This window comes from Narcine bancroftii, chromosome 2 (genome assembly GCF_036971445.1).
Source record: "Narcine bancroftii isolate sNarBan1 chromosome 2, sNarBan1.hap1, whole genome shotgun sequence".
NCBI classification, from domain to species: Eukaryota; Metazoa; Chordata; class Chondrichthyes; order Torpediniformes; family Narcinidae; genus Narcine; species Narcine bancroftii.
The window spans coordinates 47,164,616-47,178,554 of NC_091470.1; the positions used below are offsets into that span (position 1 = coordinate 47,164,616).

The window sequence follows — 13,939 nt, forward strand, 5'->3', positions numbered from 1 at the left end:
TAATGGTCCCTTATATAATGCTTTAATCCAATTAATATACTTCTCCGGTAAACTGAATTTTTGCAATACTTTGAACAAATAATTCCATTCTACTCTGTCAAAGGCCTTCTCTGCGTCTAAAGCAACTGCTACTGTTGGTGCTTTATTCCCTTCTACTGCATGAATTAAGTTAATAAATTTACAAATATTGTCTGTTGTGCGTCTTTTTTTGATAAATCCAGTTTGGTCTAGATTTACCATTTTCGGTACATACTCTGCTAATCTGTTTGCTAATAGTTTAGCTATTATCTTATAATCTGTGTTAAGTAAACATATTGGTCTATATGATGCTGGTGTGAGTGGATCTTTCCCTTGCTTTAGTATTATTGTAATTATTGCTGTTTTAGATGAATCTGGTAAGCTTTGTGTTTTATCAATCTGGTTGATTACTTCCAGGAGAGGCGGAATTAATAAGTCTTTAAATGTTTTATAAAATTGTATTGGGAATCCATCCTCTCCTGGTGTCTTATTATTTGGTAATTTTTTTATTATCTCTTGTATTTCTACTATTCCAAATAGCTCTGTTAATTTATTTTGTTCCTCTATTTGTAGTTTTGGTAGTTCAATTTTAGTTAGAAATTAATCTATTTTCCCTTCTTTCCCTTCGTTTTCAGTTCGGTATAATTGTTCATAGAATTCTCTAAAGTTTTCCTTAATTTCTTTTGGATTATATGTAATTTGTTTGTCTTTTTTCCTTGATGCCAATACCATTTTCTTAGCTTGTTCTGTCTTAAGCTGCCATGCTAGGATTTTGTGCGTTTTTTCACCTAGTTAATAATATTTCTGTTTTGTCTTCATTATATTCTTCTCCACCTTATATGTTTGTAGTGTTTCATATTTTATTTTTTTATCCGCCAATTCTCTTCTTTTAGTTGTATCTTCCTTCATTGCTAATTCTTTTTCTATACTTACTATTTCCCTTTCCAACTGCTCTGTTTCCTGATTATAGTCCTTCTTCATCTTGGTTACATAACTTATTATTTGCCCTTTAATGAATGCTTTCATTGCATCCCATAGTATAAACTTATCTTTCACTGATTTCGTATTTATTTCAAAATACATTTTAATTTGGTTTTCAATAAATTCTCTAAAATCCTGCCTTTTAAGTAACATGGGGTTTAATCTCCATCTATACATTCTTGGAGGGATGTCCTCTAACTTTACTGTCAATATTAAGGGTGAATGGTCTGATAGTATTCTAGCTTTATATTCTGTTTTTTTTACTCTATCTTGCATACGAGCTGATAACAAAAATAGGTCTATTCTTGAGTATGCTTTATGTCTAGCCGAGTAATATGAATACTTCTTTTCCTTTGGGTGTTGTTTCCTCCATATATCCAAAAGTTGCATTTCTTCCATCGATTTAATTATAAATTTGGTTACTTTGTTCTTTCTGTTAATTTTTTTTCCAGTTTTGTCCATATTTGAATCCAAATTCAGGTTGAAATCCCCTCCTATTAATATGTTCCCTTGCGTATCTGCTATCTTCAAAAAGATATCTTGCATAAACTTTTGATCTTCTTCGTTAGGTGAATATACATTGAGTAGATTCCAAAACTCCGAATATATCTGACATTTTATCATTACATATCTCCCTGCTGGATCTATTATTTCCTCTTCTATTTTAAATGGCACATTTTTACTAATTAATATAGCTACTCCTCTTGCTTTTGCATTATACGATGCTGCTGTTACGTGTCCTACCCAATCTCTCTTTAATTTCTTGTGCTCCAATTCAGTTAAATGTGTTTCTTGCACAAATGCTATATCAATTTTTTCTTTTTTCAGTAAATTTAGCAGTTTCTTCCTTTTAATTTGGTTATGTATTCCATTAATATTTAAAGTCATATAGTTCAACGTAGCCATTTTTTACTTTGTTTATCTTCCCTTTCCGTTTCTCGATCATTACCTTTCCTTCTTATCCATTTCTGTTTTCTTGTTTTGAACCCTTTATAAGACAACATTCCTAAAACATCAAACATTTTCCTTATTCTCCTATTTAAAACTTCTTTAGCCCCAATCCCCCCTTCCCCTCCTGAGTTGTCCTTTATCCCTTGTTGGACAACCACATCTCCCCTCTCCATTTGGATTTGCGAATTCACTCGCAAGCGTCAGCTGATTTTGCAGTGACCGTAACTCCTCCCCACCCAGCCCCCCCAGAAAAGATTTCACTTTTCATATGTAACAAAGGTCACTCTTTTAATTCCCTCCTTATTCCCTCTATTCCATTTCCTTCCCTTATTAATTCTTGTCTATACTATCTATATTTTCCTCTAAATACGGATACATTCATGTATGCACATTATACATATACACACATATACCTCTTTACCCACATACATATAAATCGTGGTCATTTTTACTCTTATTACATGTCTTGCGCGACGGAAGGCTTGTTTCTTCTCTGGACAGGACGGCTTTGTAAGGTGAGCCTGGTGGGCAGCTCGCTTCTTTGCCAGCAGCTCCTGGATTTCCTGGCTGTTTTCGTCAAACCAGTCCTTGTTTTTCCTGGAGGAGAAGCCCAGTACCTCTTCAGTGGATTGCAGTATGGTAGTCTTCAACTGATCCCAGAGGGTTTCAGGGGACGGGTCCGTGAGGCGGGTTGCATCGTCGAGCTTTGCTTTGAGGTTTGCCTGGAAGTTTCCTCTCGCTTCGTCTGACTGCAGGTTTCCAACATTGAACCTCTTTCTGGGGGCTTTATTGTTCCTGGGCTTTGGTTTGAAGTGAAGGTTGAGCTTGCAGCGAACCAGCCGGTGGTCAGTGTGGCATTCCGCGCTAGGCATGACCCTGGTGTGGAGCACATCTCGTTTGTCACTTTCTCGCACCAGGATGTAGTCCAGGAGGTGCCAGTGTTTGGATCGGGGATGCATCCAGGTGGTCTTAAGGCTGTCCCTCTGCTGAAAAAGGGTGTTTGTAATGACAAGCCGCTGTTCTGCGCAGAGCTCCAACAGGAGGCGCCCATTGTCGTTGCACTTGCCGACGCCATGCTTGCCCAGGATTCCTGGCCAGGTTTCTGAGTCTTTGCCGACACGAGCGTTGAAGTCGCCCAGGATGACAATCTTGTCGGCTGTAGGGGTGCGTTGGATGAGGTTGCGCAGGTCGGTGTAGAACTTGTCCTTTTCTGCTGGTTCCGCCTGGAGGGTTGGAGCATAGACACTGATGAGGGTGATGTGACGCTTGTTCTGAAGGGGGAGTCGCATGGACATAATTCGGTCCGAGAGGCCTGTCGGAAGGTTTTTGAGTTTGGAGGCAATGAAGCTCTTGACCATGAAGCCTACACCAGATAGGCTTGCCAGACCAGTAGAGTGTGTAGCCCGTGCCGCGTTCTTGGAGGCTGCCTACATCTGCCAGGCGGACTTCACTGAGAGCGGCTATGTCGATGTCAAGTCTGAGGAGTTCATGTGCAATGAGGGCAGACCGACGTTCAGGTCGGTGGCTGTCAGCCTTGTCTAGCATGGTTCTGATGTTCCAGCATGCTAGCTTGAGTTTGTGAGCATCTTTTGAGGGGGAAGGCGTGGAGGGAGAGGACGTGGGGGGGAAGGACGTGGAGGGGGAGGACGTGGAGGGGGAGGACGTGGAGGGGGAGGACGTGGAGGGGGAGGACGTGGACCTGTCCTCGGGCCTGCGCAAAGGAGCTTTTAGGTGGAGTGCAGTGCGCGCAGTACTGGCCCCACCCTTTACACCCATGGTTCGTGTGCCGTGGCCAAGCAAGCTGGGACGTAGGTTTTATATCGGAGTGGCCTTCTCCTATGCAGGTTTCTTACCCGGGCTGGAGGGGCCTGCCTCCCCTCCTAGGTCGGTCCATACTGCCCGGACCGGGGCCGAGGCCGCCGCAGCTCACCCTGTACCTGGACTGGGGCCGCCGCCTCCCACTCTCTGCCCGGATCGGGGCCTCCCCCTGCCCCACTCGACCGAGGCCGGGGCCGCCGTCTCCCCCTTGCTCCTGCCCGGATCGAGGCCGCCGCCGTCTACCCTTCGCCAGGACCGGGGCCGGGGCCGCTGCTGCTCTCCCTGTGCCTGGACTGGGGCCGCCGCCTCCCACTCCCTGTCCGGACCGGGGCCTCCGCCTGTCTCACTCGACCGAGGCCGGGGCCGCCGTCTCCCCCTTGCTCCTGCCCGTATCGGGGCCGCCACCGACTACCCTTCGCCCGGACCGGGGCCGGGGCCGCTGCTGCTCTCCCTGTGCCCGGACTGGGGCCGCCGCCTCCCACTCCCTGTCCGGACCGGGGCCTCCGCCTGCCTCACTCGACCGAGACCGGGGCCGCCATCTCCCCCTTGCTCCTGCCCGTATCGGGGCCGCCGCCGTCTACCCTTCGCCGGGGCCGGGGCCGCTGCTGCTCTCCCTGTGCCCGGACTGGGGCCGCCGTCTCCCCCTTGCTCCTGCCCGTATCGGGGCCGCCGTCTACCCTTCCGTCGCGCATGCAGCCATCTTCAGCGCAAACTCCGGGAGATCCAAAATGAGTGGTGGACTAGCCTCGCCAAACGAACCCAGCTCAGCGCAGACATTGGCGACTTCAGGGGTTTCTACGAGGCTCTAAAGGCTGTGTACGGCCCCTCACCCCAAGTCCAAAGCCCACTGCGCAGCTCAGACGGCAAAGTCCTCCTCAGCGACAAGATCTCCATCCTCAACCGATGGTCAGAACACTTCCAATCTCTTTTCAGTGCCAACCGCTCAGTCCAAGATTCCGCCCTGCTCCAGCTCCCTCAACAGCCCCTAAGGCTAGAGCTGGATGAGGTTCCCACCCTGGATGAGACATATAAGGCAATCGAACAACTGAAAAGTGGCAAAGCAGCAGGTATGGATGGAATCCCCCCAGAAGTCTGGAAGGCTGGCGGCAAAACTCTGCATGCCAAACTGCATGAGTTTTTCAAGCTTTGTTGGGACCAAGGTAAACTGCCTCAGGATCTTCGTGATGCCACCATCATCACCCTGTACAAAAACAAAGGCGAGAAATCAGACTGCTCAAACTACAGGGGAATCACGTTGCTCTCCATTGCAGGCAAAATCTTCGCTAGGATTCTACTAAATAGAATAATACCTAGTGTCGTCGAGAATATTCTCCCAGAATCACAGTGCGGCTTTCGCGCAAACAGAGGAACTACTGACATGGTATTTGCCCTCAGACAGCTCCAAGAAAAATGCAGAGAACAAAACAAAGGACTCTACATCACCTTTGTTGACCTCACCAAAGCCTTCGACACCGTGAGCAGGAAAGGGCTTTGGCAAATACTAGAGCGCATCGGATGTCCCCCAATGTTCCTCAACATGATTATCCAACTGCACGAAAACCAACAAGGTCGGGTCAGATACAGCAATGAGCTCTCTGAACCCTTCTCCATTAACAATGGCGTGAAGCAAGGCTGTGTTCTGGCACCAACCCTCTTTTCAATCTTCTTCAGCATGATGCTGAACCAAGCCATGAAAGACCCCAACAATGAAGACGCTGTTTACATCCGGTACCGCACGGATGGCAGTCTCTTCAATCTGAGGCGCCTGCAAGCTCACACCAAGACACAAGAGAAACTTGTCCGTGAACTACTCTTTGCAGATGATGCCGCTTTAGTTGCCCATTCAGAGCCAGCTCTTCAGCGCTTGACGTCCTGCTTTGCGGAAACTGCCAAAATGTTTGGCCTGGAAGTCAGCCTGAAGAAAACTGAGGTCCTCCATCAGCCAGCTCCCCACCATGATTACCAGCCCCCACACATCTCCATCGGGCACACAAAACTCAAAACGGTCAACCAGTTTACCTATCTCGGCTGCACCATTTCATCAGATGCAAGGATCGACAATGAGATAGACAACAGACTCGCCAAGGCAAATAGCGCCTTTGGAAGACTACACAAAAGAGTCTGGAAAAACAACCAACTGAAAAACCTCACAAAGATAAGCGTATACAGAGCCGTTGTCATACCCACACTCCTGTTCGGCTCCGAATCATGGGTCCTCTACCGGCATCACCTACGGCTCCTAGAACGCTTCCACCAGCGTTGTCTCCGCTCCATCCTCAACATCCATTGGAGTACTCGAGATGGCAGAGGTCGACAGCATCGAGTCCACGCTGCTGAAGATCCAGCTGCGCTGGATGGGTCACGTCTCCAGAATGGAGGACCATCGCCTTCCCAAGATCGTGTTATTTGGCGAGCTCTCCACTGGCCACCGTGACAGAGGTGCACCAAAGAAAAGGTACAAGGACTGCCTAAAGAAATCTCTTGGTGCCTGCCACATTGACCACCGCCAGTGGGCTGATATCGCCTCAAACCGTGCATCTTGGCGCCTCACAGTTTGGCGGGCAGCAACCTCCTTTGAAGAAGACCGCAGAGCCTACCTCACTGACAAAAGGCAAAGGAGGAAAAACCCAACACCCATCCCCAACCAACTAATTTTCCCCTGCAACCGCTGCAATCGTGTCTGCCTGTCCCGCATCGGACTTGTCAGCCACAAACGAGTCTGCAGCTGACGTGGACTTTTTACCCCCTCCATAAATCTTCGTCCGCGAAGCCAAGCCAAAGAAGAAAAGAAAAAGACATGTCTTCATCTCTCTGTTTGTTTTGTAGTTGTTCTGCAAATTTCCTTGCTTCCTCTGGATCCGAGAATAGTTTTTTTCCATAAGATCGTTTTCGATGTATTGAACTCCTTCCTATTCTTCAGGAGTTCAAAACTTATGTGTCTTTTTAGTTCGCAGTCTTTTGTACTCTCGTTACACGTCTTCATCTCTCAGTCTATTTTGTAATTGTTCTGCAAATTTTCATGCTTCCTCTGGATCCGAGAATAGTCTGTTTTGCTGTCCTGGAATAAATATTTTCAATACCGCTGGATGCTTTAGTATAAATTTATACCCTTTCTTCCATAAAATCGCCTTTGCTGTATTGAACTCCTTTCTCTTCTTCAGTTCAAAACTTATATCTGGATAAATAAAAAATTTTTGCCCTTTGTACGCCAGTGGCTTGTTGCCCTCTCTTACTTTTTCCATTGTTTTCTCCAGTACCTTTTCTCTTGTAGTATATCTTAGGAATTTTACTAAAATAGATCTTGGCTTTTGTTGTGGTTGTCGTTTAAAGGCCAATGCTCTATGTGCCCTTTCTATTTCCATTTCTTGCTGTAGTTTTGGACATCCTAGGATCCTGGGGATCCTATCTTTTATAAACTCTCTCATATTCTTGCCTGCTTCATCTTCCTTAAGGCCCACTGTCTTTATGTTATTTCTTCTGTTATAATTTTCCATTGTATCTATTTTCTGAGCTAACAGTTCTTGTGTCTCTTTAACTTTTTTATTAGATTCCTCTAATTTCTTTTTTAAGTCCTCTACCTCCATTTCTACTGCTGCTTCTCATTCTTCCACCTTGTCCATTTTTTTTCCCATTTCTGATAAGGTCATATCTATTTTATTCATTTTCTCTTCTGTATTATTTATTCTTCTTCTTAAATCATTAAATTCTTGCGCTTGCCATTCTTTAAATGACTCCATGTATTCTTTAATAAGAGAAAGTATATCCTTTGTCTTGCCTTTCCCTTCTTCTTCTATTTCACTGTACTCTTCCTCTTCCTCTTCTTCTTCCTCTGGGTTGGCCATCTGTTGTTTCTTTGTTGTCGTTCTTTCTTGTTTTCGTTGTCTTCTATATTCTCCTCTTGCTGCAGCTGTTCTGCAGCTGTCATTGCCGGCTGTGGAGATCGACTCCCCAGCTGGTCACCCCTCCCGTCGGTGTGTTGTTTTGCATGCGCATGCGCGGTTGCGCACTTTTACTCGGCTCAGCGAGCCATTTTTGTAGTCCACTTTCTACCGACCTGAGGGAGCGGGTTTCTCTCTCCACCGCGGGCCTCTTCGAACAGGTAAGGCCTTCTCCTTCTTCTTCCATTGTCTTCTCTTCCTCTCTTCTTACCGTTGGTTTTGATTTTTCTTTTTTCGTCGCCATCTTCTTTCCACCTTTATACTCACTTTACTTTAATTTTTATTTTTGTGCCTTTGTGTTTTCCTTTGTTTTTTCTGACTTTTCTGGAGAGGGCTGGAGTTCACCGTCCGGCCACTACTCCATCACGTGACTCCTCCCCTGTGGAGCTTTTCAATGATGCCAAAACACCCCAAGGTTCTTCATAGAAATAGTATGAAACCTGAACATAGCAATATTAGACAGCTGTATCAGTGGCAGTGGAGTTGTAAAATCCACAGAATAGATCCTGCAGTAGTGGCAGAAGGTGAAAGATGAGATGTATTAATTCAAAAAGCTGATATTAAGATGATTTATATGTGTATTCTTCTCCATAGATAATTCCAAAGATACTGCAAGAAGTGAGCAGGAAATTAATGGTAACCTCGCAGATTATAAGGACTTCGGAGAAAAATCTGTTTATTCATTTCGAAGAGAGCCCAGCTACTTTGAAATTCCAACAAAAGAATTTCAACAACCATCCAAGTCTCCCGACTGCGAAGTTCATGAAATTCCAACAAAGGACACTGATACAATTCCATCACCTCGTGTTCAGAGTCATGCTTCCTTTACTATTGAGTTTGATGATGACACCCCAGGCAAAATGAAAATAAAGGATCATGTAACCAAATTTCCCTCAAGACAGAGAAAGCCTCAACAGGTCGAAAAAGTTCCTGTACAAGGGGATGTATTGTCAGCAGAGAATAAAGTGGCTGACTGGCTGGTTCAGAATGACCCAAGCTTAATGCTAAAAAGGCAAACATCAAGTGATATATACAGTACCAAGAGTGATCACCAGGTTCATATAAAGACTCTAAAAGGTATTGTTTGTCTTTTCTGTTAATGAAGTCTCATAAAAGCTTACATTTTGATGATAACTTACAACTACAGTAAAATTTCCATTATCCTGAATTCAACAGGCAAAAATATTGTAAATAAATAGGTTAAAAAAAAATACAAAAGTTGGTGCCAGCTAGCAGTTAGCGTGCCAATCATGCAACATGGAATCTCAAGTAACTGGCAAATTCACTTATCTAGCATCTACCAATTCCCATAGGTGCTGGATACTGAGGTTTTTGCTGTATAAAGGAGTGTTGTTTCTCATGTGGCTCTTCAGAGTATTAAAATATATAATGCCATAATCCAATCCAGACCTACTTTCAATGTAGATTTTGTAACAGCAAAAGAAAATGCTGAACCAAATGTTTTTGATTTGACATTTTTTTTTTCCTACTTGTTTATTGTTGTTTCACTTACTGAGTTTGTGCACCACTCTGGACATTTATTTTAAAAGCAGGAAAATGCTAATATCTTCAATTAGTTTCTAATTTTAACTGGAACATTTTTACTGTTAGTAGGTTGTAGACATGAAGATGGTACTCAGAGTGATTCAGAGAATCAAACTGCATCTAAACAACAGGAAAAAGGAGAATCTCCCCTAGACTCGCATCCAAAGCAAATACAGATTTACCACCGTGATGGTAAAATGTGTCAGCTCCAACCTGACCAGCAAGATATGCCCACGGGTCAGCAAGCCTTTGTTATTGAATTCTTTGATGATGATAATCCCCGGAAACGTAGAGCACATTCTTTTACTCAAAATGCAAATGCCACTCACACTGATTCTTATATTGCTCTTAGAGCTAAACTAGAAAAACGTAAAGGCACTTCAACCTGTGAGAAAGTTTCAGGACAAGCGCAGTCTTTAGTGCAAATGAGCAAACCTGCTATTAGTTCGTCACTACCCCAAAGATCTAATTCACTGAAGAGAGAAAAGACTGAAGAGCGATTCGCCGCCTCTGCTCCTTCAAGTTCCAAAGGTTCACTTCGGAGTTTTGGGAGTGTGGGACGAAAGAGTAAACTCAGCCAGGAGTTTGCTGCTGAACTATTGAAAGAAACTGCAAAAACTGTTAAAGTGGAAAAACCTCCAGAACCTGTTCCTGTGATAGCTGCACATGTGCCAGTGAAGTCCCCTTTACCAGAGGCATTAGTGTCACCATCAACAACTTCAACAAAGGCACCCTCAAAACTAGTTGATTCACCAAAGCCAAATTACAGACAGGGTGATCAAGACAGTTTGAGTGACACTGGTACATACACCATCGAAACAGATACACAGGACAAAGAGGTTGAAGAGGCTCGTAAGATGATAGATCAGGTAAGAACAAATAAGGGCAAGGAAAGGGGCATTTGTATTGTATATCTTCCTTGAGTGTATTGTTCTAGTGACATGATTTGTATGGAATTCTGACAATAATTCACTTTTAATACTCACTGAGTAACCTCATTGATAGTGTTTTGCTCTTGTAAAACTGTCCCATCTGTGAGTAGCTTTAATTTTTTTTTTGCTGGATGCCACACTTAGTGCTAGAATTGCTGTAGCCCCTCCTAAAGTAATTCCCTCATTGGTGTTAAGTCGGTAAAGCAGGAGTTTGACTGGTCAGTCATTGAATGTTATTTGTTCAAGCCAAGGTGTGCTGCCTGAATGAAATGCTGATCTGCCACTTTGTTGTGATGCTGGGTGTCACAGGGCTGATAATGTTGAAGTCACTTGATTTGGTGCATACTGCTGTGTGCTTGAAGCGAGGTCATGCTTGGGGCTGGATTCTGCAGGGACCTTGTTTGTGGTGCTTGATAGCACATTCATTGCTTATTGGATTCATTCACACCTATGGTTTGAGATGAATGGAAGCATTTATTATTTTCTATACTTTTCTTTTCTCATGTACCTTATCAGCATTGGTATGCAGCTAGAGACCCTCCCAAGCCTTTCTCCAACATTACTCTCTTATGAGCAGCTGATTGGAACCATAGAACATTACACCACAGAAACAGGTCTCTTCAGCCCTTCTAATCCATGCCGAACCATTTTTTTTGCCTAGTCTTATACTGACCTGCACCCAGTCCATAGCCCTCAATACCTCTCCCATCCATGTACTTGTACATATTTCTCTTAAATGTTAAAATTGTGCCTGCATTCACCACTTCAACTGGAAGCTCATTTCACACACTCGCCACTCTCTGTGTGAAGATGTTCCCCCTAAACATTTCTGCTTTCACTCTTAACCCATGTACTCTGGTTTTGTACCTCACCTACCATCAGTGGAAAAAGCCTATCTACATTTACTCTATCTATCTCCCTCATAATTTTAAATATCTCCATCAAATCTCCCCTCATTCTGTGCTGCAGAGAATAAGGTCCTAACCTGTTTAACCGTTCCCTGTAACTCAGTTCCTGAAATCTGAGCAACATCCTGGTAAATCTTCTCTTTCTATCTTAGTGATATCTTTCTTGTAGTTAGGTGATCAAAACTGCACACAGCACTCCAAATTTGGCCTCACCAATATCTTATAACATTAACATAACATCCCAACTCCTATACTCAGTACTTTAATCTGTGAAGGTCAATATGCCAAAAGCTCTCTTTACAACCCCATCCACCTATGATGCCACTTTCAAGGAATTATGTACATGTATCTATTCCCAGATCCCTCTGTTCTACTGCACTCTTCAGTGAACCTACCATTTACCATGTATGTTCTTTCTTGGTTTGTCCTTGCAAAATGCAACACCTCACACTTGTCTGCGTTCTATCTGCCATTTTTCAGTCCATTTTTGCAGCTAATCCAGATCCCTCTCCAAGCTTTGAAAACCTTCTTCACTGTCAACAACACCTCCAGTCCTAGTGTCATCTGCAAAATTGCTGATTCAATTTACCACATTATCATCCAGATCATTGATAAAGATGACAAACAGCAATGGTCCCAGCACTGATCCCTAAGGCACACCACTAGTCACACGTGTCCGGTCTGAGAAGCAATCATCTACCGCTTCTCTCTGGCTTCTCCCGTCCAGCCATTGTTGAATCCAGTTCACTACTTCACCATGAATACCTAGCACCTGACTCTTCCTGACTAATATCCCATGCAGAACCTTGTCCAAGGCCTTACTAAAGTCCATGGAGACAACACCCACAGCCTTTCCTTCGTTAACTTTCCTGGAAACCTCCTTGAAAATCTCAAGATTGGTTAATCACAACCTACTACACACAAAGCCATGTTGACTATCCCTAATCAGTGCCTGGCTGTCCAAATAATTGTACATCTGATCTCTTAGTGTTGCGGAGAAAAGTGTTTTATAACAAAATAACTCAGCCGAGGCACCAAGGAGTCACCTCAAAAGTTTTTATTTACAAGATATCTTGGAGAACAGTCCCACCAACATACTGGGGCTGCTCTGCCTGAGCAAGGACCAGCCAGTTTAATTTTTACAAAGGTGCAAACAATAGGCACATGACACACTGAAGCTCTGAGAGCATCCACCATATAAGGGAGAAGGCAATTGTCATTGGTTGATTAAAATAGAAACCATTCAAAGTCTGGCGGAATTCAGAGGGTGTACAGTCTTATTCAGCAGCACGCAGCTTAACGTACTGAGAGGGTCCTTGTAATGATTAATAGACTTAAAAGTGGCAGCTTTTAACATCCACTAAAACTTTCTTCACTAATTTTTTTCTTCCACACTTAGAATACCTTCCAATAATTTATCTCATACTGATGTCAGACTCACTGGCCTATAATTTCCAGGATTACTTTTGGAGCCTTTTTAAACAATGGAACAACATGAACTATCCTCCAATCTTCTAGCACCACTCCTATGTCTAACAACATTTTAAAAATTTCTGCCAGAGCCCCTGCATTTTCTATACTAGCCTTCCTCAAGATCTGAGGGAATATCTTGTCGGGCCCTGGCAATTTATCCACCCTTACTTGCTTTAAGATAGCAAGCACTTCCTCCTCTTTATCTGTATAGATTCCATGACCTCACTGCTTTTTTTCCTTACTTCCCACGACTCTGTGCCCTTTTCCTGAGTGCATACTGATGGAAAAAAACATTTAAGATCTTTTCTATCTCTTTCGGTTCCATGCAAAGCCAACCACTCTGATCTTCAAGGGGACCAATTTTGTCCCTTACCATCCTTTTGCTCTTAATATACCTATGAGATGTCATGATTTTCCTTCACATAGTCTGGCAAAGCAACCTCATGTCTTCCTGATTTTTCGAGTGTTTTCCTGCATTTTTTATACTCCAGTACCTCATCTGCTCCATATTGCCTCTACCTGTTATGCACCTGTCTCTTCTTCCGAAAGAGATCCCCAGTATCCCTCAAAAACCAAGGTTCCCTATGCCTTCTAATCTTGCCTTTGATCCTGACAGGAACATGCAAACTCTGTTCTCTCAAAATTTCACCTTTGAAGGTCCTCCACTTTCCTTGCACATCCTTGCCCAAAAACAATTTATCCTAATCCATGCATTCTAGATCCTTTCCCATTTCCTCAAAACTGACCTTTCTTCAGCGTGGAATCTCAACCCAAGGTCCAGACCTATCCTTCTCCATAATTAACGAAACTAATGGCATTATGATCATTGGACCCAAAATGTTCCCCTACATATACTTTTGTCACCTTTCCAGTTTAATTCCCTAATAGGAGATCCAGTATTGCACTCTCTCTCATTGGTACCTTGATATTTTGATTTAGAAAACGTTCCTGAACATATTTGACAAACTCCAAGCCATCTAGCCCTTTTACAGTATGGGAGTCCCAGTCAATATGTGGAAAGTTAAAATCTCCTACTATCACAACCTTGTGTTTCCTGCAGCTGTCTACTATCTCTCTATAGATTTGCTCCTCCAATTCTCGATGACTATTGGTTGATCTAAAATACCACCTTTCCTGTTCCTCAGCTCCATCCATATAGCCTCAGAAGACGAGCCCTCTGGTCTGTTCTGCCTGTCTGAGCATAGCTGTGATATTTTCCCTGATGAACAATGCCATTCTTCCCCCTTTCATCCTCCCTTCTATTGTGCCTAAAGCTACAGAACATTGAGTGCCAGTCCAGCCTCTCCTGCAACCAAGTTTCACTAATGGCCACAATGTCATAATTCCACGTGCCAATCCACGCTCTAGGCTCATC

At 43.7% G+C, this 13,939-nt stretch overlaps 1 protein-coding gene across 6 annotated transcripts in view; it reads left to right on the plus strand.

The window, feature by feature from the left end:
- LOC138753494 (centrosomal protein of 170 kDa protein B-like) overlaps positions 1-13,939 on the plus strand; it is a 64,930-nt gene that overhangs the window by 23,717 nt on the left and 27,274 nt on the right. For 4 of the 6 annotated variants that reach the window (XM_069916570.1, XM_069916573.1, XM_069916574.1 and 1 more), the window contains exons 8-9: positions 8,301-8,783; positions 9,318-10,120. In XM_069916570.1, the coding sequence (XP_069772671.1) occupies positions 8,301-8,783; positions 9,318-10,120 (1,286 nt within the window). The remainder of the gene's footprint in view (positions 1-8,300; positions 8,784-9,317; positions 10,121-13,939) is intronic. The other 2 variants (XM_069916571.1, XM_069916575.1) reach the window with 1 other exon arrangement.